This window comes from Ursus maritimus, unplaced genomic scaffold (genome assembly GCF_017311325.1).
Source record: "Ursus maritimus isolate PB19 unplaced genomic scaffold, ASM1731132v1 scaffold_29, whole genome shotgun sequence".
Taxonomy (NCBI): domain Eukaryota; kingdom Metazoa; phylum Chordata; class Mammalia; order Carnivora; family Ursidae; genus Ursus; species Ursus maritimus.
The window spans coordinates 9,375,700-9,401,134 of record NW_024425452.1 but is presented as its reverse complement, the minus strand read 5'-3'; the positions used below and the strand labels follow the sequence as shown (position 1 = coordinate 9,401,134).

Sequence of the window (25,435 nt, the reverse complement as noted above, 5' to 3'; positions counted from 1 at the left end):
TGAGACTTAGTAACATTTCTGAAAGGAACTGATGATGAGTCTGAATCAACTTATTGATCCGGATTTTCCTCAGCCGCAGGAGCCTCTGCTCCACCTGCCGGCACGAGCGGCAGCCCCCGCCGGCACCACCACGGGCTTCCCTCCCCGCCCGCCCACCCACGCCCTCCCAAGGGTGCCAAGGGCCCAGGAGCTGGGCTCTGGTGAGTTAAGAACGCAGGGCAGGGCAGGGGTGAGGGTACTGAGGGGACTGAAACACAACGCAAAGGGGCTAACCACACTCATTTTCATCCCAGAAAATTCCCGTGACAGCTTGAGGGAGGGAGAGCAACGTAGAAAAGGGTGGCTGGGAGAGGGGTGAGGTGAGGTGGAAGGGTGAGGACTGGAAGGGAGTTTTCTAAAAAAATATTAAAAATTAAAAAGTTCGTGCGTCTCAGTCAACCAACTCTCAAAGCACTGACACCAACAATGTTTCTCCGATTTTCTTCCAATAAGTTAGCGTTTTCTCATGTTTAGTCTTATGTTTATTTTCCAAAGGGGGAAAATCATGGTTTTCTTTTATTATCAGTATTACTAAGCTCGAAAGAACCGAAGTGGAAAATCCGGACGTTTGTCTCCAAGTGTATCTTGAAATAGACACTGAGAACCGATACTGTTGCTCCGTTGTATGCCTCAGGTTTTTTTTAAAGTTATTTAGCTCTTTTTTTAAAATTTGATTGTATGTGTATTCTACCTAATATAATTCTTCCAAAGCCAATCCAACATTTTAAAGCTAAAATTAAATTTTTTTTCTGTTTTCCTTTTGTATTTAAAACATTTTCTTTTTTTTTTTTTTTTAATTTTTCATTTCCTGTGTTTCTCCTCCTTGTCGCCAGTTTTACTACCTGGGCCTTCCCCAGACGTGTGCCTGTTAGTGGTGGTGTTGTTCAAGAACATCTTGTCCATGCCTTTGAGCGCCTCGGTGAGATAGTTCTGCAGTGCCGTGAGTGCGGCGCAAATGGCTGGGGCGCCGAAGCCGTGCGTGATGAGGCTGAAGTGCGTGAGGCAGCTCTGGATCCCCGGCTCCAGGATGGGGCTAGGCCTGCTGTTCCCGATTGGCGTCCGGTCCTGCGCCAGCAGATCCGTAAATTCTTTACAGAGTTGCCTGCAAAGAGGTGGGAGAGGCATAAAAAAATCACTCTCAGCGTCGTTGTCATTGGCATTAGAAAGGAGACGCTCGCACAAGCCCAGAGGCACCCGGTCACCATAGAGCCGGAGAGCGAGGCTAATGTGGACGATTCCGCTCTGTTTCCCTTCCCGGCGCTCTCCCTTCTGGAGCAGCTGGGACTAGAAGGAAAGCGGGGGTGGGGAAGTTATGCACCCCTTCTATCCCAACGCCTTGCCTTTTTTCTCAAATCCAGTCTTTCCCCCTTATTCCAGGGCCGCTTAGACTCTGCTTGGGAAATCCGCTAGGCTTTAGCGTTTCGTTTTGAATATTCAGTAATTTTTGGCTTCTACCTGGCAGTTTTTGTAAAAACCCTTTCCCCCTTCTCTCCTCTGCCTTTCTAACCTCTTGGTGATCAGGCTCAAAAAGCCCTGAAAGATTTAGGCCCTTGAGCCACAAGCCTGTCCCTGACACAGAAGCAGATTGCCGGAGACTTGCATGGCCCAGGGCAAGCAACTGTTTATTCCAGGAGAGAATGCTGATTCCATTCAAAGCAAAAATCTGTTTACCTGCAGTATTTAGGAAGGAAGGTGTATTTTCCCCCCTTTTCCCTTTCTTTTAAGCAGAGGCTACTGAAAATCTTTGTACAACAGGACTGTTGTCAATATAAAAGGATTCCTACATTGTTTAAATAAAACCTACAGGTAGATGGTTAAGACACTGGGGAGCGTAGATTTTTATTTGTTGAAGGTTTTTATTTCCTCAAGGCAACTACAATTTAGAGAAATCTCTCAGCCTTAGAAATCCTGTGTGCCTAACTATGAATTGAGCTTATTTGAGAAATTTTTAATATAGGAGGTGGACAAGAGGGTTAATATAGGAGGGTTTTAGCCCGGAAGGTCCAATGGCTTGGCTCCGCTACCAGTCAGAGGAATGGCATCCCAAAGGCCATAGCCTTTCACAGACTGGCAGCCTTCTGTCAGTCTGCTTCCACTGGTGGAGGGAGGGGTGATGGTAAGAAAGAAAAACTACAGAATTCCAGTCCCAGCCTGCCCCCACCCCTCCCCATGGCCTGACACTTGGGGACATGTGGGGCCTGGACACTAGGTAAACAAGGCAGGTACCTAGAGGTCATATGAGTGACGCTGGGGCATCCTTTGCCAGGGGTATTACTCCCAGGGGTATTACTCCCAGGAAGAGTAATGGCTGAGCAAGACAAAGAATACCTCCCCCACCCCCACCTGCCGCAGGTGAAAGGGTTTTGGTTTTAATGTCGGTGGGTAGAGAATCCTAACAGGCATCCTCTCTCTACCCTCCGTTCTACTGGTTTCTCCATTCGAAATGCACACATACATCCTTAGAACCAGGAAGAGATAGGTAACCGTTCTATCTAAACAGGGCAGTTCTTAGGCCAGGGGTACCTTGGAATCACCTGCAGGGCTCAAAAGCACACATCCATGCCTCTGCCCCCACGATTCCAATTCAGGGAGCTTGGGGCTAGACCCACAAATAAAAATCTTGGAAAAGCTCCACAGATGATTCTGATACCCCAGGTTAAGAAGTGGTGACCTAAGTGAAGTCACAGGGTTTCAAGAGGTGATGGGGTGGGGGGAAATTACAAGCATTCCTTAGGGAAATGACAGCGCTTGTGGAATCCTATTACCTAATTTATACAATTTAGTTTTATTTTTTTCCCCAAAGTACATTTACTCTTTTATAAAGCACCAACACGTCCCCCACCACCAGACATCGAGGCAAGGGGCAAAGGGCAACAGATTTATTACATTGCTAGCTGGTGTATCAGAAGGAAACCTTCCAAAAAGAGGACGGGTGCCAGGTTTTGATCGTTGGAAGAGATGGTTAAAGTCTTTCCTTAAGTTTGTACTCATTACCAAAGTGCCAAAAAGGAAATTCTGAACTGGGGAGAACAAATGCTTAGAGTCAAACATTCTAAATCTTCAAAGCCCAAAGCAGGGTCTGTAAGCAATTAAAGTTCTGGGACATTAATATTTTTTGACCCTGCGGAAAGGGGCAATCAAATTCCAATCACGTCTCAAAAACATCTGGACAAATTTGAGCAAATGATTTTTCAGCCTTCCATATATTTCTTTAAATTACGCTGTCAACGGAACAAACCGCGTCCTCCAGCACTAAATAAATGAGCGCCGCTGTTTGGGCCGAGCCTGCGAGAGAAACGTGCGGGTGCACGCAGCGCCGCCCACTGCAGGCCTGAGCCGGCCATAAAACACCAACAATATGACACTGAAGCCAAAGACAGGAGTAAATCAAATAAATAGAAAACCCACTGTAAAAGTTCAAATGAGCTCTAGACCTAAATTTAGCCAGAGATTTACTATTTTCCCCTCTGGAGTTGTAGTAAATTTTACGTCTGTGGAAGATGCCAAACAGCAACATTGGAAAGAGAATAATTAGAGCTGCGGGTAGAGATGGGTACACGTGGGTGACATATAGACACCCCGAGCGTGCATATGACAGGGAGATGTGAAATCAGGCAGAAATGTGCACCTAGGGATCCAGAGAAGAACTGGAACAAGGACCAACCCAGAAAAAGTCTGCCTGGTGTCCCCAGGGTTGGGGATAAGAACTGTAAAAAAGCCTGGATTCATATTAATAAAGCCACTCTCCCCCAGAAACTTGTTAATACAGGAGACCGAGAGAAACCCAAAGCCCATAATCAACTTGGGTGGGGAGGAGGGGAGGAGAGAGAGAAGGGCAGCAGGGTGGAGCTGGGAGGGCTCCTAGCCATTAATCCACATGCTGCAAAAGCTACTTCTACCACTGAGCTGCTTCCCTGCTCCACAAATGAGGTCTGCATTGCCGTTGCCCAACACTTCCTCCCCAAGCGGGGTAATGTGGTGACTCAGAAGGGTAGGAGTCAGGGAGGAGGGCTGAGGGTCTGGGACACTCACTTGGTAGCCAGCAGCATATTCTTTCGGGAGTGCAGGTCACTGGGGTCGGTGTGCTGCCGGTTCAAATACTCAGAAACAGCTTTAGCAGGAAACTCCGTTTCACAGATATACCCAAAATCTCGAGCTAAGTGAACAGCTTCCCCTGAAAAGACAGCAGCAGAGGTAATCATCAGCACCTAGTCTCTAATCATCCCAGGACAAGAGATCCTTCCTGGTCAACTGTTGTTATTTACAGAAGAGGCCAGCTGTTGGGGGCAAAAGCAAAGGTAGGACTGATGCCCAAATAAAAATGATTCTCAGGCCAAAAAGTTGATGGAAGAAACTTTGCTCCTGCTGCTCTTTCCAGCCTCTCCCTGATGATCCTTTTAACCAAGTCCTAACTAGACATCCCCTGAATAGCTTTGGGCCTCCTACATTCCATGCTTTCTCTTAAAGGAAACAGGCAGATATGTTCAGGAGCCACCTTATAATTGCACCTAGACAGGTGGCTGGATATTCGAGCCAGATTTCCCGCCCCCTTTTAAAAGCACCTGTTATACCTGCTTTAAAAATAATTTAAAAGTATTCCTATCTTTTGTATTATCTTTTGTATCTTCCTATAACTGCACTAGGAAGAACACCTCTTATTAATAACTAATATATACAAACATAATTCCACGTGTGTACATGTCCACATATATTAAAGAACATATGTAAAACTTATATGGAATGAGTGTTTCTGTCCAGCAATGAAATATTTATTCTTTGTCAATTCCCTGATAGGTTCAGGTTTCTCCTAGAGGTTCCTGTCATCATCTTCCTACTTAAGGACTTTCTACTGCACAAGATGACACAGCAGCTATAGAAAGCCTGGACATCTGAGAGATTCCTCAGCTTATGCGGAAGCCCCTTTCAAACAAAGCATTATTACCCTTTAATGCACAGCCTTAGGTGTTCAAGGGAAGATACCAAACATGAAAAAGAGATATGTTGAATTATCCCATTGCTACGTTATTTTTAAGGAGCATGACTTACTTTTAATCATCATTATTATAGTAACAACAAAAGACTTCAGGCATGATGTTTGCAATGATCCAGACCCATAAGACTGAAAACTGTCAAACGAATACTGGAATTTCAGTAGTTTTCCTGTTTTGTCCCTTCTCCACCCAAATTCATGTCTTGGATAGAGATTACCTTGACTGCTTTTACAAAATAAGGACAGTGATATTAGCAATTCCCTGAAGGGCAAAAAGTAACACCCCCCCAACCCCCCCACCGCTGGGGCTGAGAGTCAACTGCTAATAAGTATGATCAGGAAATTTGGTGACTGCTGCCCCTGGAGGGTAAGTTTGGGCCAGGCAACTTTGCCTTAAAGATGGCAAAGTGCAATGACTATAAATATGATGACTTTATGGTTGCTGCTTGCATATTCTAAGATTTCTTCCAAAAACCAATTCCCCACAGGAGTGTCATAATATCACTTCCATAAAAATAGAAGAAAAAACCAAGACCAACATGTTAGACTCTAGAGAAAATTCTACAACTTCCTTCATTAGGACCATCTGGCTGTATTTCCTATCCCTTCCCCATCCCACAAATTAACTGCAGATCCTCTCATTCTCAACTGTGTAGAAGATCCTGTTTATTACATACCATAAATATCATCCCCAACTCCAAAATGATGAGCAAATTAGAATGTGCTTGTTATAATTATGGGCCTTTAATTCACAATTGATGAATCTACAGTGAAGATCATATGTGACTCCCCTCCTTGTTTGCTCACCACCATCCTCGACCCCATTTTCTCCTAGGCCTCACTGGCTTCACTAAGCCATATTTCATTAATAATAAGTCCCAGGTAATCAGCAGGAGATAGGGCCCTGGGAGTGGCATGAGTTTTAAAATAACCATAGGGGTCATAATGAAATACTAGTTTCATAAACTGACAATGTACTTTCTACTGCCTACGATTCAGAGGTAGAACCTGGGAAGGAGAGAGGTATGGAATGTATTGCTGCTTCCAGAATTATTTTTGCGAGAGTTCATACAGAGGGTGTTTCACACACTGTGTACTGCACCTGGTGGCAGAAGTGACCCCTGCACTGCCTTAGAGTCTGGACCTGAGAACTCTTCAGAGCTTAGGGACCCTCGCACATGTCCCTTGGCCTCTCTACAATTGCCAACTCCCTCTAAGTAAAAGGACCTTTGAACTTCTCTCAGGCAGCCGCTTGACATCCAACTCATAAGGGCACAACAATCGCAGTGATTTCCAGTTAATCATGAAACGTGTAAAATGTCAGCCTTCAGCCAACGGTTAAACTCAGCCACTTCGTGAAATGGCCACACGTCTTGCTTACCTTCCACCAGGGAGGTGAGTAACGTGACATTTGCTGCTTTGCGCCTGCCCGCGGGTAAATTCAAACCGATTTTTTCTAGCCTTTCTCGCAAAGATCTCCCCCCATTTTTCGATTTGGCTCTGAAATTGCAAGAATTAACATTCTGATTAACCTCAGAGTGTTCCTGAAACAAAGTTTAGACTTAGCAATCTAAAGCCCAGTGGAGCTTGAAGAGGTTTTAACTTGAGGTTAGCACATTTTCCCCCTTTCCTTTTGGTTATTTGCTGATAGTTTGCTGAGGTTTGCTTAATTTCTGCATTACAGAGCATAAAAAAATTGAGTCATTTTCTTTTTTTTTTTTATCTCGTGAGAAAAAAATGATACCAGATGGGAATAATTAGGGTGTAGGTTATGGGTCCAGAAAAGGTAGAAGTTGCACATGCAACACACAAGCTCTTTCCTTGTAATGGAGCCAGTTAGGTGAACAGAAACTGGGCAAGCACAACCTTGCTGAAAAGAGAGAGAGAACTGGGTGGCTCAGAAAGAAGGCACTAACTAGCTGAAACAGGTGGGGTTTTCGAGGAAGGAAGGGGTCAAGAGTTGCTATAAAATGGAGTTGGGTTAAAAGGGGAAGGAAGACTGAAACATGAAACCAACATGATGATGGTAATCGCAATAGCAGTTAAACTAACACTTTAGGGAGTTTAGTTATGCGATAAGCACTGTATATTGATTATCTCACTTAATCTCACAGCAAGTTTTATACACACACGCTCAATGCCCAGGGGTGATTGAAAGAAACTTTCACACTCCAGGGCTCAAAAGACTCACTTCAGGAGAGCAGAGCAAGAGGATTCAAAGTGAGAAAAATCCATGAGCCACACCCTTACTTCCTCCCAAACTCTCCCTGTATGTGCCAAATTGTGGGCAAAAATACAAGAAAAAATCCAGTTACTCTGTCCTCTCTTGTGGTACTGTTCACACAGCCACTTTTAGGAAAGAAAGGGACTTTCAACTCCCCAAAGAGGCTAACTTGAGAAGTTCATCTCCTACAGTGTCACCTTCATATCAGAGACACTACCAAAGTGTCCTCCGTCCAGGCATTGGCAGAGATTCTGGGGGAAGGCTTTAAATCTGAAGATAAAAGCTATCTCTTCCTCATTTTCCACAAGGAGTCTATGGAATGTTTTCTTCCCATATTAGGGAGCACTTGAATGCCCCCAAGAAATAACTATTACTATTTCATTGTTATTATTGGTGGTGTTCTTGCTGAAGACAGGAGGTCGCAAGTCTAGCACGGAATTTTTCAAACTGTAGGGAACAACGCTTTGGTGGGTAGTCGCCAATTTCGTCGGCTGCCAACCATATTTTAAACCAAAACAGAAATATTACAGTACATTACTGGTACAAAGTTGGTTACTCCAGGAAACGTCTGTTTTAGTTTCACTCAGGCTAGAGAATGCCCTCGAAGTGTCCCCAGGATAGGAAGGAGCCAGGCACCAAGCACAGGACAGGGAAAAGGGAGGTTCCCAGTGCCGACAACAGCGGGAGAGCGAGGCGGCGCGTGCTTGCGGCGCGTGGGTCCCCGGGCGGCGGCGTCTGCGCGCGCGTCCCCCAGCACGTGGCGGCCGTGGCTCCCCGCACGCGCAGCGCAGGGGCCGCGCTCTGGACGCCCGGTTGCTAGGCAACTGCGTCCGGCTATCTGTTGGTTTCCGGGAGAGCCCTCTTCCTTCACCCCGTAATAACTGGTTTGGGGGTTTTACCTTCTGAGGACGCCGCCGAGGAGAGACGCATTGAGGCATTCGGGGGGCGAAAGCCGTCTCTGAACTTCCCCCACAGTTACTTTGTACTTTGAAGTGGAACTGAGCAGAGACAAACGGCCCGGGACCGAGCAAAATACCTCGCCGGTGTTGACGGACATGCCTCCCAGGAAGCCATCTTTATTCATCATCAGAGAAGTCACAGATTTGGGAGGAACCGGAACTAGAGAGAAAAAAAATATGCCATAAAGGTGACCGGGTTTCGATCCTGGTGACCGGCTGATAGAATGTGTCGGTGCGTGCGCAGGGGCGAGGCCACAGGACAGGCGCCAAGTGGAAAGCTGGAGGAGGAAGTGTTTGTTCCAGTGGGGCTGCGGTGCGTTCAGAGCACTGTGTACAAACAAACGGAAAAGGCATCACTCCTCTGGAAACTTACTCCATGTGTGTAGACCTATGAGTGTCGCTTGCCACAGTCCCGCTCACTATACAAATCAAGAAAACACGCAGCCTAGAGTTTGGATTGCACTGTGAAACCCAGCAAATCCTGTTCCATCATGTGCTCGCTTGTGACCTGAGACATCTCAGCGAGCCTCTCTGAATCTTAGTTTCCTCATCTGTCTCCTGAAGATAATAATCCCATTTGGTGCTGAAGCCTGAAAGTGATTATACAATCGATATAAAATGGTAATGCCGGTGTCCTTTGTGGGAACCCCTCTCCCCTTTCCTATTGGACCCAAATCTGTGGTCATCGCTGGAGAGCACCGGAGAGTGGATCCTATCAGAGACACTGTGCTCAAGAACAGCCAAGTAATACCATTAAGCTTGGGTTCAAAGAAGCTGCTCATTTCTCTAAAGTGGATCTCATTCTTTCCTACATCATAACGATACATTCATTTAAAAATGAACCCAAATGCTCCTCTCCAGTGAAAGCAATTCCACAGTGACATGAATTTTGTTTACAAATTAACTAAAGCACCGGCTGGCGATTGTTTGGAGCAGTTATGATTTACAACAGGTGCCCTGATCAATCAACCAATCACTCTAATTCATGTGAGCGGAGGTCTTGCCTTGCCCCAGTTGTTTCATTTCGGCAAGTAATTGATAACAAACCGCACTCAAGGTATGTTTTATGCAGAAGTTAATAAGAGCTGACAGCTGGTTGCCACTGCTACCCAGGCGCATTCAGTCTCTCCAGCCTGTATTTCTGTTTAATTGTGTTTCAGTGTCATCTGCACCTCAGGAAGAGGCGGGGCTCAGTAGAACCAGAAGGCTGGGAATGAGGAACAATGACTGGTCAACCTCCCAATTCGCTGGCAGTCTTACTCCCTGGGAGTTCTATACTGCTGAAGCCCATTTTCTTTCTGCAGGCTCTAGAAGCCACAGGGCAAGTGACTTTTCCTGACTTGCCTTACACCTTAGCTTCTTCCAGTGGGATATGAAGCCCCCAAATCTTCAAACAGCATTTGTTGATCACCAGTCCGGGGGATTTATTGAATCATGCATCTGGCATGAAAAAGGAGGTTTCAGTTTCTCCTCTTTAATAAATACAATGTATCATCCTATAATCTTGATAGGGGAGAGATATGCTCATTTTCCACCATCTAGAGCCTAGAGCACTATCAAACAAGTTGCATAACCTCTCTTGTATAGAACAGACTAACCAACACTGAGTATTTTTGTTATAGCTTATTCTCTCTGCTTCAGATTCTGGCATTCAGACCTCCATGATTGTTTAGAGGCTGATGAAAGTCAGGTAGGTCCCAAATTTCTTATTAATTAGGGATTGCATTTGGCCCTTTACAAACACCTTCTGTAAAAGGATTTTCCTAGGAGAATGGATGGGGGTCCTCGAGCATTCCCTTTTGCTACTCCTTAGTAGACATTTTAGTATTTCTGGATCTGTCTACAGAGTCCAAAGCTTTGTCTCAGGGCAGGTGAATGATGTTAGGTAACAGAGTGGATCTTCTGCACTGCTGTAGTGGTGGTGGGAGCTACAGAGGGTGCTTTCTTCTTTCTGATTCCCCTCATCATATTCTTATCAGGGAAGATGCTTCCCATTTGAGAGTGAACCAATGAAAAGTCAAAGTGTGAGTATTAATTAAATTTGAATAAAATATGGAGTTAAAGTTATTTAAAAGACAGTGATTTGGGTGGGAACACCCTGTCATTTAATTCCCTTACACAACATCCACATCTATTTTGATATGTCTTATTCATAATACTCTCAATTTTTGTATTTCAGATTCATATTCAGAAGTCTAAGCAAGAAATTAATGATCATGGGAATTAGCATCAGATAACCTTGGAGAAACTTTTCCCCAAAATATAGATAATGGCTTTTTGTAATTTTAACATGGTGAGAACTATAGAAATTAATTGCACAAAAATCTCATCTTCGACACTCAGCAATGTTTTTATATTTAATATTTAAATTTTATATTTAATACTATTAAATATTCTTTAGAAAGAATATTTAAACAAAAACCCCACTAAGCTGAAAATAGTAAATTCAGTTCCTATTTCCCATATCGGACAACCAAATATCTCTTTAGGATTATAATTTATCTGCTTCTCAGAGTCCTAGTTGCCAAATCTCTCGAAAAGCCAGGCCTTTAGACACACTTTATAACCTGCCCTCTAATTTCACTATTGTTAATTGCCTGATTTACCTGACAAGAGCCATTTCCTATGGGGAATGTATATTGTTCCCTCCCCTGGGCTGTACCTTTCCACAAATGCATTATCACCTAAACATCACCAGTCCAGTTAGCTTCTGTCAGCACACTGCTGTCTTCTTTTGTTGTTGTTGTTTCCCCCCCAAAGATGCAAACTATTTGAACAGACACGCTTCAGGTTATATTACCATTTTCTTAATTTAAGTATAAATCGTTCTCCTACCCTCTACTCTCCCATCGTCAGGTTCTAACCCTCTCCTACTCTGGCCTTAAACCTGGTATCTTAGACTAGACCCTACCTATTTCTTGTCCTAACTTTCCTTAAAATCCCTAGCACTGTTATCTACCTTCCCCTCCACTCTCACACCTGCTTAGCTCAGCTGATTAACCCCATATTTTATTCTCTTTGTCTTTTCCCTTCTGCTTTCCTCCAGCTTATCAATAAACCCAGAGAGCAACAGGGCCCGGTTGATTTGTTAGTAATTATAAGCACACTGTTCCTGCTCATGGAACCCAGAGATGACTAAGATAGGTTTAAAGCGACAGCAGGAAATGGTAAGGAAATGGAGCATAGCAAAACTCAGCGTGAAGCTTTCAGTTCTTTACATGTTTACAATTTTCTGTGCATACATTAAAACCTTTTTTTTTTTTTCCTATTCAGTTCTCAGTTGCTTATCATGACCAACTTCTGGATGTAACATTCACAAAACTTGCTCCCCTCTTTTTTTTCTTGCATTATTTTGAGGAGAAGAAAAAAGGTTTAAACCCGATCAATATTTCATTACAGTGACTGGAGTTTTATTTAAGAGAGAGGAAGGAAGACTGATTAAAGAAAATATTATTCATTAGTGGACTACAGAGAGCCAACGTGTTAATAAAGTAGCTCTTAATCTGTATTCTTTAAACTTAAGTATAAAATCGGAGCCTTGAGATCTTTGTGTTTGACTGCAAACAGACTCTCTGTGGCTCTGATCTGCTGGTGAGCAAGAAGGGAAGAAATGAACCCATTTAATAGATTCAAGGGTAAGTCCCTCTGAAAGATACTCGGACTTAAATATGTAAGCTACGCCAGGAAGCCACCAAGAGGTTGAACAGTGCTTGAAATAACTACTTCTCACCAGCAGAACACCCCCTTCCTTTATACTTGCATTGTTTCTCATCTATCTGAGGGCTAAATATTATTTCACATGGATATACAGCACATCTATAAATGTGAGCACCAAAACCCTGGAAAGAAAAATAAAAGGATTCACACACACACACACGCACACGCACACGCACACACACGCAAAGCTGGAATATAAAGAACTACAAACATCCAGGGTTAGCATCCTTTAGGGGCAACATCTAAGAGTCTGGAAACTGAATTGGGTCCCATCACTTACTCTGTGTGTGGGACCTTGAGAAAGTCATTTATCTTCTCTCTGTCTCAGTTTTCTCACTGGGAGTGGGGGTGGGAGCTGGAGAAGAGTGTCTAACCTTTCCAACTTCGAAATTCTGTGAACTCTGATTACTCCCTGGGTGGCTGGAATGTATCTCAGAGTCTCGAGTTGAATAAATACCTATTGGGATTCAAGTCAGCCCTGGAAATGTGAACCTCTTCCTTTGTGGGGAAATTCATACCCTTTCAGAGGCTATGACATACTCTTGGTGCTTTTTACCTTCTAGGTCAGCAGGAAGAATCCCAACATTGTAATTGAAATTGGCTCTTTCTTCATAGCCCCCCCCCAAAGAAAATCCACACTAATCAGTGTTTATATGGGGAAGGGGCCAGAACTAACGGAAAAAAAAGTAGGAGAGAACTAAGGTTGAACTGAAACTAACCAAACAGGATATCCCTAAGACCAATGAAAATGCCCCACAGTCACATTTGAACCTTGGACTCCAGCCACGCTAGCCTTTCCAAGAAATCCCAGCATATTTTCTGCTCTCTAAGGTGTCAAACCGATTGCATATTAGCCTCTGATTGCACCAAAAACTTTTTCTTAAAGCCTAGGTGAGCCCCTTTTTTAGTTAGGCTATAGGATGGTGGCAGTGATCATTTATATTAGTTGGGCACCAACCCACCCCCTCCCCAGCTCAGATTCCTAATCTTAATGGAACTGAGAGTTAAGAATGATTTTTTAATGTCTCGTTGGATTTTTAGACTGTTAATGTACCGAATCCTTCTCATTATTACTTTATTGATTGCTAATTGACCAGCCCCCTTCAAATCGTATTAACCACCCTCTGCCGGTTTAGATTAGGAGAGTTTAAAAAGCACCTTTCATTACTCCCTCCACTCCTGCCTTGGAGTTGAGACTCCGCATCTTAATGGGAGCTCTAATGGGGCAGCTAAGAGGAGAGGGGCCACGGTCCCTGCCGATTGCATTAATAGCTCAAAGGGGGCCAATACAGAAAATTAGCCGTAAACGAGCTCTGGAGATCTTCAAATGAAAGAGCCATTTATCACGCTGGCTACCTTCACTCCACTCGTTTGCTCTCTCTACTGGGAACAACTCATTTCCTCTTAACTAAATTACTTCAGAAATGTCAGCTAAGCCCGGATAGCAAACATAACAAGAGAGCTAGCCTATAATCTATGGGGTGATATCAACACGGGTGAAAAATTGGACTGGTTAAATTTTAGGAGGGAGTCCTTCCATAATTAGAGAGAGAGGCATAGAGACATATATCCTTTATGCCCAAGTCTTCTGGCTTCAGTATACGTAATGGCAGAGACATCCGAACCTAGATCAGTGGCTGCACTTTTATTAATGAGGTAGACACTTTAAAATCTCTCTACAAAAAATAAAAATTTAAAAAATCTCTCTAAAAGCCCATTAGAAAATAAATTAAACAACCAAGTCCCTTGCCAGTTGTTGAAATTTAGAAAATTTAGTTCAGAAACTTTCTCACCTCCTTTTTTATGAAATTAATCTCTGGGAGATATCCCTTATAAGGGGAGGGGTGGGGACAAAGATGAGAGACCAGAGGGTCAGGAAGGAGCAAGTGAATCCATACCTTCATTTTAAGTGGTTCATAATTATCTAGAACAGTAAATCAACCACTTATTCCTATTTTGCCCATGACTCTCTAAAGATAAACATATATTAGGATCTTTTCTTCATGTAATAAAGCAAATCCCTGAAACATTAAATAATGGCGTTAACCTAACACTTCGTATTCATACTTTACCCCCAAATCAATAAAGTGACTGGGGTGCCACTTAGTTGTTTAAAGCTGCACAATTTTAAAAAAGGCTTTCAGAGCCAGAAAAAGTACTCTGTGTTTTCAAAACAGAACCAGCAACTTTAGTCAATATTCTCCTTTTCTTATTACTGGAGATACCCTTCTACATAGATAATCACATTTTGCTGACAAACATATACAAGCCCTGAAACCAAAGCATCCCACATCTAAGAATATTTTGAGCTCCGTTTTGTTAGGCAAGCTAAATTCCAAATATTTTTATTGGCCTGTCTATTAATAACATTTCTGATTGGTCATCTGTTGGGCATGCCCCATTGACAGCCCAAATGTTGTTTCTAGGATACAGAGCCCTGAGATAAGGGGTTCTAGCCTTCCGTGAAAAGGGAGGAGGACTGAAACAAAAAAGCCAATGGAGAAGTGCCTCCCCACCCTCCTCTAGTCACCCCCATCAACCAGCAATTAACCAAAAGAGAAGACCCCAGAGGAAAAGGTGAAAGTGAGCTGTCAGCACAGTTGCAAATCAAAGCACCAAGCCTGGGTGTCTGAGCGAAACCAAAAGCTGGCATTAAAAACTGAAATGATACTATCTAAAGAAGAGAGGGAAAGATGTTTGGAGCAACACTTAAATAGTTTTGCCCCAAATCTTACTATTCTTTTTCAGGATATTACATTCCAAAGCCAGATGGCATTATTCCAAGTACAGCTCCCCCCTCCCACCCTTCAACTCTCAAAGCCACTTTTTCTGTCTCTGTAAAAGAAGATAATTTAGCATACCTCACCCTATTTGGAATTCTGACTTCACGACCCTTCTACTGTAACGGCTTGACTTTGGGTTACTTTCCAAAGCACTTTTTCTTTAATTGTTTTTGTGAGTGTCATGTGGCTCAAATTAATCATAAATGACTGAAGCTAGGGATTGCTGACACCAAATATAAGGACAGGCCTTTTCCAGAATCGATAAGAAAGGGTTACAGTAGTTAAAACTGTATTTCCAAATACCAGTTCTTTCGATAATTAAAGATTGCACTGTTTACACATTCAGGCTCCTAAATTGGTGGCATGTGAGTGACATTCGGGCCTTTCGACAGCCACACTAATCGCCAGGCATTCTCTCAGTGACTGTCAGAAGAGAGGGGGAAAAATTAAGCAGCTGCAATACGCCCGAAATGAGTTATTGTAATTACATTTAATTAGTTTAATTAGTTAATTATTTTGCTTACAGCTGTACAAGAGACTGCAAACATTTGTTAATATCACATGCCCTTTAACAGTATGGGGTGATTCCACAGTCACACTAAATCATGAATGCATATGTAGAAAGATTTAGAAATGTGCATAGGCTGTCTCAACTTCTTAGGATGTGCATATTTAGCAACACATTTGACACAATTTTTAAAAAAATAATAAGAAACAACTCATAAAACACAGAGAACTAGAAACAGAATTACCACACACACACACACACACACACACAAATCAAATACAAAAACAAGAAGAGGAACTATCTCAACAACTTAGGGTTTAGCTCAGCAAACTCCAGTTATCCATGAAATAATTATAGCACATTTTTGAAAGCAGTGTTTCCTAGTCAGTTTCATACATGATGGTAGTTCAATTATTTAAGATGTATCTAGAATTGCTACTAAAAGTACCATGAGAAAAATGTCAACAGTCTCTGTCCCTTTGTCTCTTATCTGGGTTTCTGCCTTTGGTTGCCCCCACCCCCAAATTTCCTTCTTCCCGACATGCCTTTTTCATCTAGAGAGCCCCTATCCTATGACTGTGAACAAACATTTCTGTCTTATAAAATAACCAATTCCCCCAAAGTGAAAACTCATAAAGACATTACTGCACAGGAAAACTTTGCTTACTTTTGGGAGGAATAATCCATACCTTTTTTTATGACAGACTGGTCCAATAGATTCATGCCGCTGTTATTGGCATCTTCAACTGACTGTGAATATAAAAACATCACTATTCAAATTGACTGGATATTAAAGAATTGCACACATAAATCATGTCACTCCAAACTGGAGTTTCTGTTATTTCCATTTATATTAATTCACAAAGGGAGGTTTTATTATTATCATTATTACCTCCAAATCAACATAGAAATGAAATTCGCCCAAATTATAAATTCTTCCAATGGAAGCAGAGGAAAAAGGAAACTGTGAGAGACATCTGGGATGCAGTATTGGTTTAGTTATTATATTAAACATAGATGTTACACAGACGTATAAAGTTTTATATTATTTGCTCTTATGAATTGTGAAAATTTGGCAATAGCTGAAAGATTTTCACCAATATTAGTAAGAATAATTTCTGTTTTCAATTCTATCCCAGCGCATCTTAACCCTAGAGTCATTTTACAAATACATAATAGTTTACATTATGGGATTTTAATTAAAGTCTGAGCAATTTGGAATGGAATGCAAACAGCAACACATAGGAACACGTTTGCAAGCTGGCAGGACTGCACACCCGTGCAGTCCATACACGTCCTTGTGTGCTCTGAATTTCTCGCTGCATGATAATCCCTGAGAGGAGCCTGCACAATTTGCTCCCTCTCCCTATCCTGCTGCTGCTACTTCCCAGCAAAGAAGCACACCTGTTAGGATGGCAGTAACTACAGACACACAGATACAGAGACTCAGATCCTCCCAGTCAGCAAACAGGTAATGGCAAAGAGCATTCAGCTTCTGTGCCACAGTCTTATCCTAAAGAAGGAAAGTTTCAACCCTGAGTGTTGGCAGCACTTCTGAGGGGAAATGGCTGTTGGAATGAGTTTCTTACTGTCAGGATGTACAGAACAGAGTTCTGGTTGTGCATCCCAGAGCATCCAAAAACACTGTATTCCCTCCCCACCCCCCAATGAAAAATAAATGCTAGGTCTTTCTGAAATGTACTGCTGCTTTCCCTGATTCTTAGAAACCCAAATTTGGACCAATTTGTCACCCACTCTACAGAGAAGTAAAAAGCAAAGGGCTTGAGAGTGAGGTGGTGTTTTCACAGCACCTTCCACCCACTCACACTGCATCCCCAGACAGGGCGTGTGTTCATCACAAGGAAGAGACTGTCTACCCCAAACAAGCAGCACATTAGAAATGAGATGATCTAATCACGAAGGGAGCATGTTAATTTGTTTCTTTTCGTTTTTAATAGTCACTCTTCGGTTGTCGGAAAGGTGAGGAAAATTGTTATTCTCCGTAAGAACCATTTTCCATGTTGCAATATGCCATGTACACATTAAGAAATAGTAAATGCTTCTTTGAAAAATACTTCATACAACTTGCTCAAAACTCCTCAGGAGACCCCACCACGCACACGCGCGCGCGCACGCACAGACACACACGAGATTCACTTCTTGCTGTGCTCACGTGTCTACAATGCGAGGTGTCCACTCAAGACGAAAATAATCGCCTGCGTCTGTGGGCGGGCAGGCCAGGGATCTCAGGGGCCAGGACCCGGGCGCCCCCATACCTCACCCTCACGTCGATACGTAAATATGTATATACGCCTCATCAGCGACGTGGGGTAGTTGTGGTAGTTAATGAGAAGGCTCTTGTCTGATTTTCTATCTAATTACGGCCGCCTGCTGGGTTTTTGTACAGGATATTCACGCAGCATGCTGGCGCTTAATCGTCACAGGGAGGATCGTAAAGATTTAATTAGGACTGCATGCGGAAGCGCAGAAAAACAACTCAGACTCGTAATTACTAGACTTCTTTAGTTAAAAGTGATACCAGGGGTTGCTTTAAGACACTAGGGTGTGTTTGAGTGTGTGTGTGTGTGTGCGCGTGTGTGTGGTGGATTTGACAACATCCTTCTATGTTTATACTCAGGGGTAGTAGAGGTGAGAGAGACTAGAGAGCAAAGATTGGAAGAAGAGGTGTTCACGACAACTAACTCCAAACTAGGTGTCATCTCACTCCATCTTTCTTTCTGATGCTGCTTTTCTGAGTTTTTAACACTGCATCCCCCCCAACACACATACACACAATGGGTGAAATGTAGCACGCCCAGAACCCAAACAGCGATTTGCTGGTTTAATAGCCCCTGTGAGTAAATTGAAATAGAAATTGACAGGGTTTTATAGTTTCATTTAAAAAATATTAGAAGCATTTGGTTAATTAGCTCCCCTCCTTCTCTTCTCTCACGGTCGGGGCGGTGGCCCTCCCGCGTGTGTGTCTGGGTCACCCCACATACCCCCATACCAACCCTCGGCCAGGTGAGTACCCCTCGCTATAAGGCCCACCGGCCCAGCAGCGCCCTGGGGATCTGTCTGGTCCGCGGCTGGGGGGGAGAGGGGGGTAAGGATCCGGAACACAAAATAGGTTCTTGAGATCGAACAAGTGACTGAGGTCCAGGCCGAGGCACTCTCTGGTCCCTTTTTAAAGACTGGTCGGGCGTAGCCAACCCAATCCGTAGCTGCAGGAAACGGTCAGATCCCGACAGGCTGGTGTAACTTCAGCTTCCCCCACCTCGCCCCCGTGTGCTCCAGATCCCTAACTCGGAAGTGGATCTGCCGGGATGGGGCAGATGAGGGACAGACTCTGCACTGAGGCTCTGGTCCTAAGTACATCTCCCCTGTCTTTCTTTGTCACCTGCCCGGTGTCGCGCCAAGCACACCCAGGCCTCCGGGAAGTCGGTCATCTCCGCGGAAGCAGAGATCGTCCCCGCTCCCTGGGATGGGCGTGGGGTGTCTCCCCCCAACCCCCTGCACTGAGGGTCGTCCAGACGAAGTCCCGCGAGGCACCCCACCTCGCCAGAGGAGCGGCTGCGAAGCTTCTGGGGGAGGAACAGGGCGGAGGTGTGTGGGCGGGGAGCATGCGTGGGCCGGGGCCTGCACTTTCCTCTGGGCTCTTTGCACCTCGCGGTCCGTGTTCCGACGCAACAACTCAGCCTGCCGCGCGACGCTTTGACGAGGCTGTTCTCCCCAGTACACACTGAACAGGTCCTGTTCTCTCGCGTCCTTTGCATGTGGCCAAACACTCAAAACCGCTCCCAATTATATCTTTAAAAACTAAACTAAACCTAAACTAAACTGAAACCAAAGAAATCTATTCTCTCTTTTGAGAGAATTCCTGGGTTCAGTTGACTGAGTCACTCTCCGCCTGCAGAGTGGTGGTGACGCGGCCAGTGTGTTGGCATTGCCAACAGCAGTGGTGATGAGTTGATCCACTTTCATTATCTAGCACTTTGAGCATACTCAGAAAGGTTAATTTAAGAACTTACACCCCCCCAACACACACATTACCCCAATACATTTTTTAAAAAGCTATTAAATATTTCCTTCTTGTATCGTATTCTGAAAGGAGCAATCCCTCCAGACAGGGATAATCAAGCTTGATTAAACCAACAAAACTATCATTCTTATTACTACGGGTAAAGCCAGCCACAAATCAGGTGATTCCAGCATTTTTGGAAATAATAAATGACTGAATTTCCTCTAAAACAATAAACCATCATAGACTACACACAGCATTTTATGCTGTCACCACATTTTAACTGTTCAAAATACATTTTTTTTCCAAGTAAGGTAAAAGAGAAGGACTCAAGTACTCTTTTTTCTTCCCCATTTCATTTTTCTTTGCTTTAGAGGTATGTCTAAAATGATGCATTATATATACAACTATGCCAATGAGACTGAAGTGTCAAATACCTTTCAACCATATTTATCTTTTCTGCAGACTATTTAAATTAGGGAGCAAAAGGAGACCTGCTCAGAATCACCCAGACAGTTTTTAGAAATCATTTCTTTGATGTTTTCTTTGTTTAGTTTAACCAAGTATTCTCAACCAAATCAGGCTCTATTGTGTAGGTTGCAGATGGGTTAGGGAGTGGGTGGGGGAAGTGTTTTGAGCCTTTTGTTTTAAGAAACAAACACGTGATGCCTCTTTAACTGGGATAGTGGCTTTGGGGAGAGGAGAGTATTAACGGAGGGGGAGGACTGAGGAGGGATGTGGAGAATATTGCTCCACAGTCATTTAATGGATCAAAAGGTGAAAACAATCTCTAAAATGGTATGTGTCCTCTTGGACTCCCAAGCAGAATTATGGCTTTCTGGGTCTCTCCCCACAATTATTCCATTTCTCAGGAGATGACTCTGGAACTCACTTATCTTGAAAAAGGGCTCAGCAGCTTATGAGACATTCAGAGTAGGACCTGGTTTGGACAATCATAGCACATGTTTTTCTTCCCATGTGCATTGTCACGCTTAACATCCAGCAGGGACCTCTGGAGTCCAAAAGGACCCTGCGCCTTACTGCTTAAGCTCCAGGCTCTAGGCAGCCCAGTCTTTCACCTGCCTTGTCAGGAGGCTAGGCCCACTATGGGACATGCATGGGGAATGGGTTGGGAAGGGTACCCTTGCCTGCTAGCACAAAGTACAAGAGAACAGGAAGTAGCTAAGGCAAGACCAAAATAAATAAATAAATAAATAAATAAATAAATAAATAAATAAATAAATCTAGTCTTAATTCTGATGATACTAAACTACCAACACACACACACACACACACACACACACACACACACATTTTTCTCCTTCATGATTTCATTTCTAGTAGTTCCAGCTTTCGTAATTGGACCTCCAGAAATCGCCACTACACAGCCATACATGTATGACACAGAAACAGTTACATATGTGGTGTCCAGCTATTCCTGTTCTAAAGATGGAAACTACCTCCCCCAAAGGATACGGAGCTGCCCCTCCCCCACCCCTCCCATCTCCCGGGGCATTCACTATTTATTTATTTATTGTCCTTTTCATTTGTTTGTTTGTGGTTACCTGGACGTCTTCCATTCCGGGATGGCCGAGGCCGTGCAGCGAGAGGCTGTCACCCATGCCCGCGTCCAGGCCGTGGTGCGCCGAATGCAGCAGCACGTCTGGCCGGCGGACCGAGTGGTAGTCCCTCCGGGGGTCGAGGCCCGAGAGCTGGGGCAAGGCTGCTCGAGGCTGGGGCAGGAGAGAGCCGGCTTCCGAACCCACTTCTTGCCGCTGCCGTTGCCCCCAGGGATGCTGCTGGGGCTGGTGCAGTGGGTTCAGGGAGTAGGGGTCGTTGACGTGGGAGTAGGGATCCTGGCTCTGATGGTAGGGGAGCGGCTGGTAGGGAGGCGGGAAGTAGGGCGGCTGGAAGTCTGACGACGGGGTGTGGGACAGCGGCGGGGCGCTGGAGTAAGGTCCTTGGGATACCGAGCCCAGCTGGGAGAGCCTGGAGCTGTGGCTCGGGACGCCATCGTGCCGGTCCTGGGAGCGGAGAGAAGGAGAGAGAGAGAGAAACAGAGTGACAGAGAGAGACAGAGAGAGAGAGCAAGAGAGAAAGGGAGAGAGAAAGAAAGAAAGAAAAAAAAAAATACAAGCGACTAATGGAGAAGCCCGGCTTCCGTATATTCTTCCCAGGACATGAGAAGCAAGAGTCTGAAACTTATACTCCCAAGTTGACTCAGAGGGCACATGATTTCAGCAATTCCAAACGCCAGGCTTTGGGGGGAAAATGGGAGAATCACCACCCACTTAACCAACATTGAGCCTTGTGTTGGGAGTGCATATCGGGCAAAAGGGGTGAGGGTAAAGTAACTATATATGGGGAGAGATTCTAAATTCCCTAGTTAAAAATATAGGAGGCTTACACAGAGTAGTTCCTCTTCTGGGTGTTTTAAACTATTTTTGCTAACTCTTTCAGAGGTCCAAAGCATGACAAATATAACTTCATACTTTTCTGGTGCCTCTCCTCCTTTTCAAAACCAACTTCTGCCTCCACTGGCAGTGCAGCCAGCTGACCAGGAGCTCCCCACACAAACCCGATAATTCCAGGAGCTCTGAGGAATCTGCTTGATCTGAGTTCCCAGTCACCCCTCCCTCCCCAAGAGGAATTAAATCGTTTAAATAGTGTTTGATTGAAATGAATCTCATTTGAAATCACATCCTGAACCCACGTTAAATTAAGTTGAATTGTGGTTCCAAGGAGTTATTTCTAAGGTTGCTTTTCTGTATCTAATGCTATTATACTCCAGGTGTGAAAATGAAGGACCTGGGGTTGGGAGGGAAGAGCAAGAAAAAGCCCAGACAACTTACTGTTGGTTCTATCTGGAGTGGCAAACTAAGTAGATGGAGAAGGGGGAGGTGTGTGTGAGAGGAGTGTTTAAGTTTCTCCCTCTCCTCTGTGGAAATGCCTTAGTAAAGTCCCTATGGTTCTTTTTGGAGAAAATAGTCACCTAAATTTCCAAACTGCAATGGCAAATAAAAAGTTTTTCTCTGCGGCCTCCCCCCTCCCCAGCTGACTCATGGAGCTCAGACGGAGAACACACAATGCAGAGAGAAGCAGCTGCAGCCTCGTCCAATTATGGTGCTAAATTACCAAGCCAAAGGCGCTCAAAGGAAGACAGAGACAGAGAGAGTGAGACATACTCAACAGAGACGGCGAGACAGAGAGACAGTGAGAGGAGGGAGCATGCAATTCTGGTACAACGTGAATCCAAACTCACCATGGATGAATAGGTGTGGACTAACATCTGGAAAAAAAAGCCTGGTTACTGCTCAAAATCAAACAATGATTAAAAAAAAAAAAATCAAGGAGTCTAGCAGAGAAACGAGCTGGACACAGGAGCCGAGCTTGAGGGGTTTCCAGGACAAGCCATCAAAAAAAAAAAAAAAAATCCACCCCCCACCCCCAAACAAGATTGGCGATGCCTGTCACACACAGACAGAGCTGTTCATCGGTCTCTTGCTGTCTTTTTGGCCTCTTTTCTTCTGCCGCTCTTCGGGGCTCCAGATGCAGTCCTCTTCCACCCGAAGCTGGGCTCAGACTGCTCGGGCGCCCCTTCCTCCCTCCGCTTGCCTACACCGCCTCATAATAATTGATATTCATGACTATTAATATTACACGAGTACTTTAAAGGGAGAATGGAGGACAAATGGAGCGTGAAGCAGCAGCGAGCGCAGAGCTCCCCTACTATTGTAAATGACGTTCATTCAGTGGAGAATTACTAGATGTAATCAGACGAGGGGGCTGGCAAAGGCAGACTGGGGAAAAAGTTTAGCAGGAAAGAGGCAGAACTTCAATTAACTGAGCCGGGGACACGCGTAAAGCAGCCCCTGCTCCTTTGGACAAGGCAGTGAAGGAGAGCATCGCTGGGGGCTTGTACAGAAAGTAGGTGTCCTTGTTCCTGGAGAGGGACTTTCCTAATGGGAAGAACTGATCGCCTTAGGTGCTTTGTGTGCAGATTAAAAAACAAAATAAAAAGGCCTTGCCTCATCATTTGGAAAGGAGAGAAAAGTAAACCGGTGGGCCTGGTTGTTTACAGGGACGTTTAGAGACTTGCATTGAATATTGGAGATTATGCTTACTTATTAAAGGACAGAGGCGAGATGGGGGCTTTTCATTCCTTGTGTAGCCTTTCCCTCCTTATACTGCTCATACAATCTGTGATTTTTACCTCAATTTAAAATATATGCAATCAATCTTCAAGTACACTAAACTTATCCTTTCCAGGCAAAGCCAGGGGCAACAGAAAACCTTTTTGGATGTTTCAGGAACCCGTTCTACTGGCCTGACTGCCATTTCTGTTAAAGTTCAACCTTCCTCCCGACTTAAAAAGGTTCCTTCCACAGGGCTGCGGGTTCTCCTATATTTTTGAGCAGAAATTTAGGCAAATAGGGATACCTGCAATATTCTCTCTCCTCTCCCTCCCTCTCTCTCTCTCTCTCTCACCCCTCTCCCCTGTCTTCCTCTCTTCCCCCCTCCCTCCCATTTTATTCTCCTCTCTCTACCCCTCTTCCACTCCACCCCTCCCTCTTCCTCTCTCCCTCCGTCCTTTCTGCTCTCCCTCCCTCCTTTCCCTTTTAGCCAGTTTACTTTTCATAAGCAAAGAACAAGTTTTATCCTGCTTGCTTTTGGGAACCCACTGAAATCCCTCTATGTATATTCCGAGCAATTTACACACCGTGCCCCCGTCTCCGCCCGTGTCATGCCCACTTCGGGCGCTCACATTCTTTAGGATAGTTCTAGAGACTTCGACTTTACCATTATCCTGCCTGTTAAAGAAAGAAAAGGAGGCCGAACCGAAACAAACCCCACTAGGCGGAGGCACGGCTCTTCGTTACAGTCCATACACAGCCACAAAGAGGAGAGGAAAACCCTACTAATCATTCCGCAGAAAGACGACTGTCGATCTCTTTCTCTCTCTGTCTCGGTGTCTCTGTCTCTCTCTGACACACACACACACACACACCAAAATTAGGATTCCGGGCTGGCCGGAGCTGGGGGCACTGGGCTGCTTGCGGGACGCGGCGGCGGAGCCTCGGAGCCCCGGTCCGCCCGCTAAGACTGGGCCGGCGGCGTCAGTCGGAGCTTACCGGCCGCTTCTGTGCGCGGCCCATTATCCGCAAGGCGGCTCCCTGCCGGGCTTTCCGGAGTCATCCCGGAGCGGAGGGGTCGCATTTTCTCCCCCACTGGTTTGGGGGAGCCTCTGTGCGTCCCACCGCGACCGTTTGGTACGACCGATCGAGCGCTCTTGGCGCTCCTCGCCCAGCACTTTGCTTCCCGTCCTCCCTCCTCTCGCCAACTTTGCCGCTTTACAGTCTCCGTCGCCCGGCTCGCTGGCTTCGACCTTCCCCCTGCCTTAACTGTGCGGCGCCTTTCCTCGAAGCTTTTCTCTCTGTCCTCCCTCCCTCGACGTCTCCTGCAGCCTTCGCTTCCCTCTTTCCCTGGCACCTAAGTCCGGGTCTGCGAGGCCATTCCGCTCCGAGCGAAGTTCCGTGGGCCTCCGCCGCCGTCCCCTCCCCGTCCCGCCGCGTGCCCCGCCCGGACGCCCGCCTCGCCCGCGAGCCCCCGGAGCCGCCCCGCCGCCGCAGCAGTCGGCGCCCCAGACCGAGAAGGGCGGCGGCGAGCGCGGCCACGGCCCCGGCGAGCGGCAGGCAACTTCTCCAGCCCGAGGAAGAGTTGCGCTAACCCCAGCGTTGGAGAGCAGTGCGCACAGAACACGGGCAGAGCATTGAGTTAAAAATGCCTAAACATGGGGGTGGTTGGACGCACTGACCCTCGAAAAAGCAAAACACAAGAAAAAAGAGGAAAAAATAAAAGATCTGTTAGGGCTTCTTGGCTTGTTCTCTATCTACACCCATCTAGCCGTCTATCTACCTCCCTCCTAATTTTCCGTCCTCTACTTGGATCCGCTTGTTATTGATTGCAGAAATATTATTGAAAATAAAAATTAAAAGCCCGAGTCTCTTACGAATGAGGCTTGAAAATCTAATTCTCTTCCATACTTAGAACGAGGAGAGCCTCTGCCTTTATCAGTCTCTATTTTCTCTGCCCACATTCAGTAGCCTCACATTCCCCATCAGAACCTTAAGGGGGGGGCAAGGAAGAGAGAAAGAAAAATAAAAGAAAGAGAGAGAGAGAGAGAGAGAGAGAGA

General features: G+C 45.1%; 1 protein-coding gene across 1 annotated transcript in view; it reads right to left on the bottom strand.

The window, feature by feature from the left end:
• Positions 1-504: 504 nt before the first annotated feature.
• Positions 505-25,435, bottom strand: part of TFAP2B (transcription factor AP-2 beta) — a 26,917-nt gene continuing 1,986 nt past the window's right edge. The window contains exons 2-7 of the mRNA XM_008691803.2: positions 20,807-21,265; positions 15,910-15,970; positions 8,153-8,372; positions 6,411-6,529; positions 4,072-4,213; positions 505-1,141 (exon numbers count right to left, since the gene is read on the bottom strand). Of these exons, the coding sequence (XP_008690025.2) occupies positions 841-1,141; positions 4,072-4,213; positions 6,411-6,529; positions 8,153-8,372; positions 15,910-15,970; positions 20,807-21,265 (1,302 nt within the window). The 3' untranslated portion in view covers positions 505-840. The remainder of the gene's footprint in view (positions 1,142-4,071; positions 4,214-6,410; positions 6,530-8,152; positions 8,373-15,909; positions 15,971-20,806; positions 21,266-25,435) is intronic.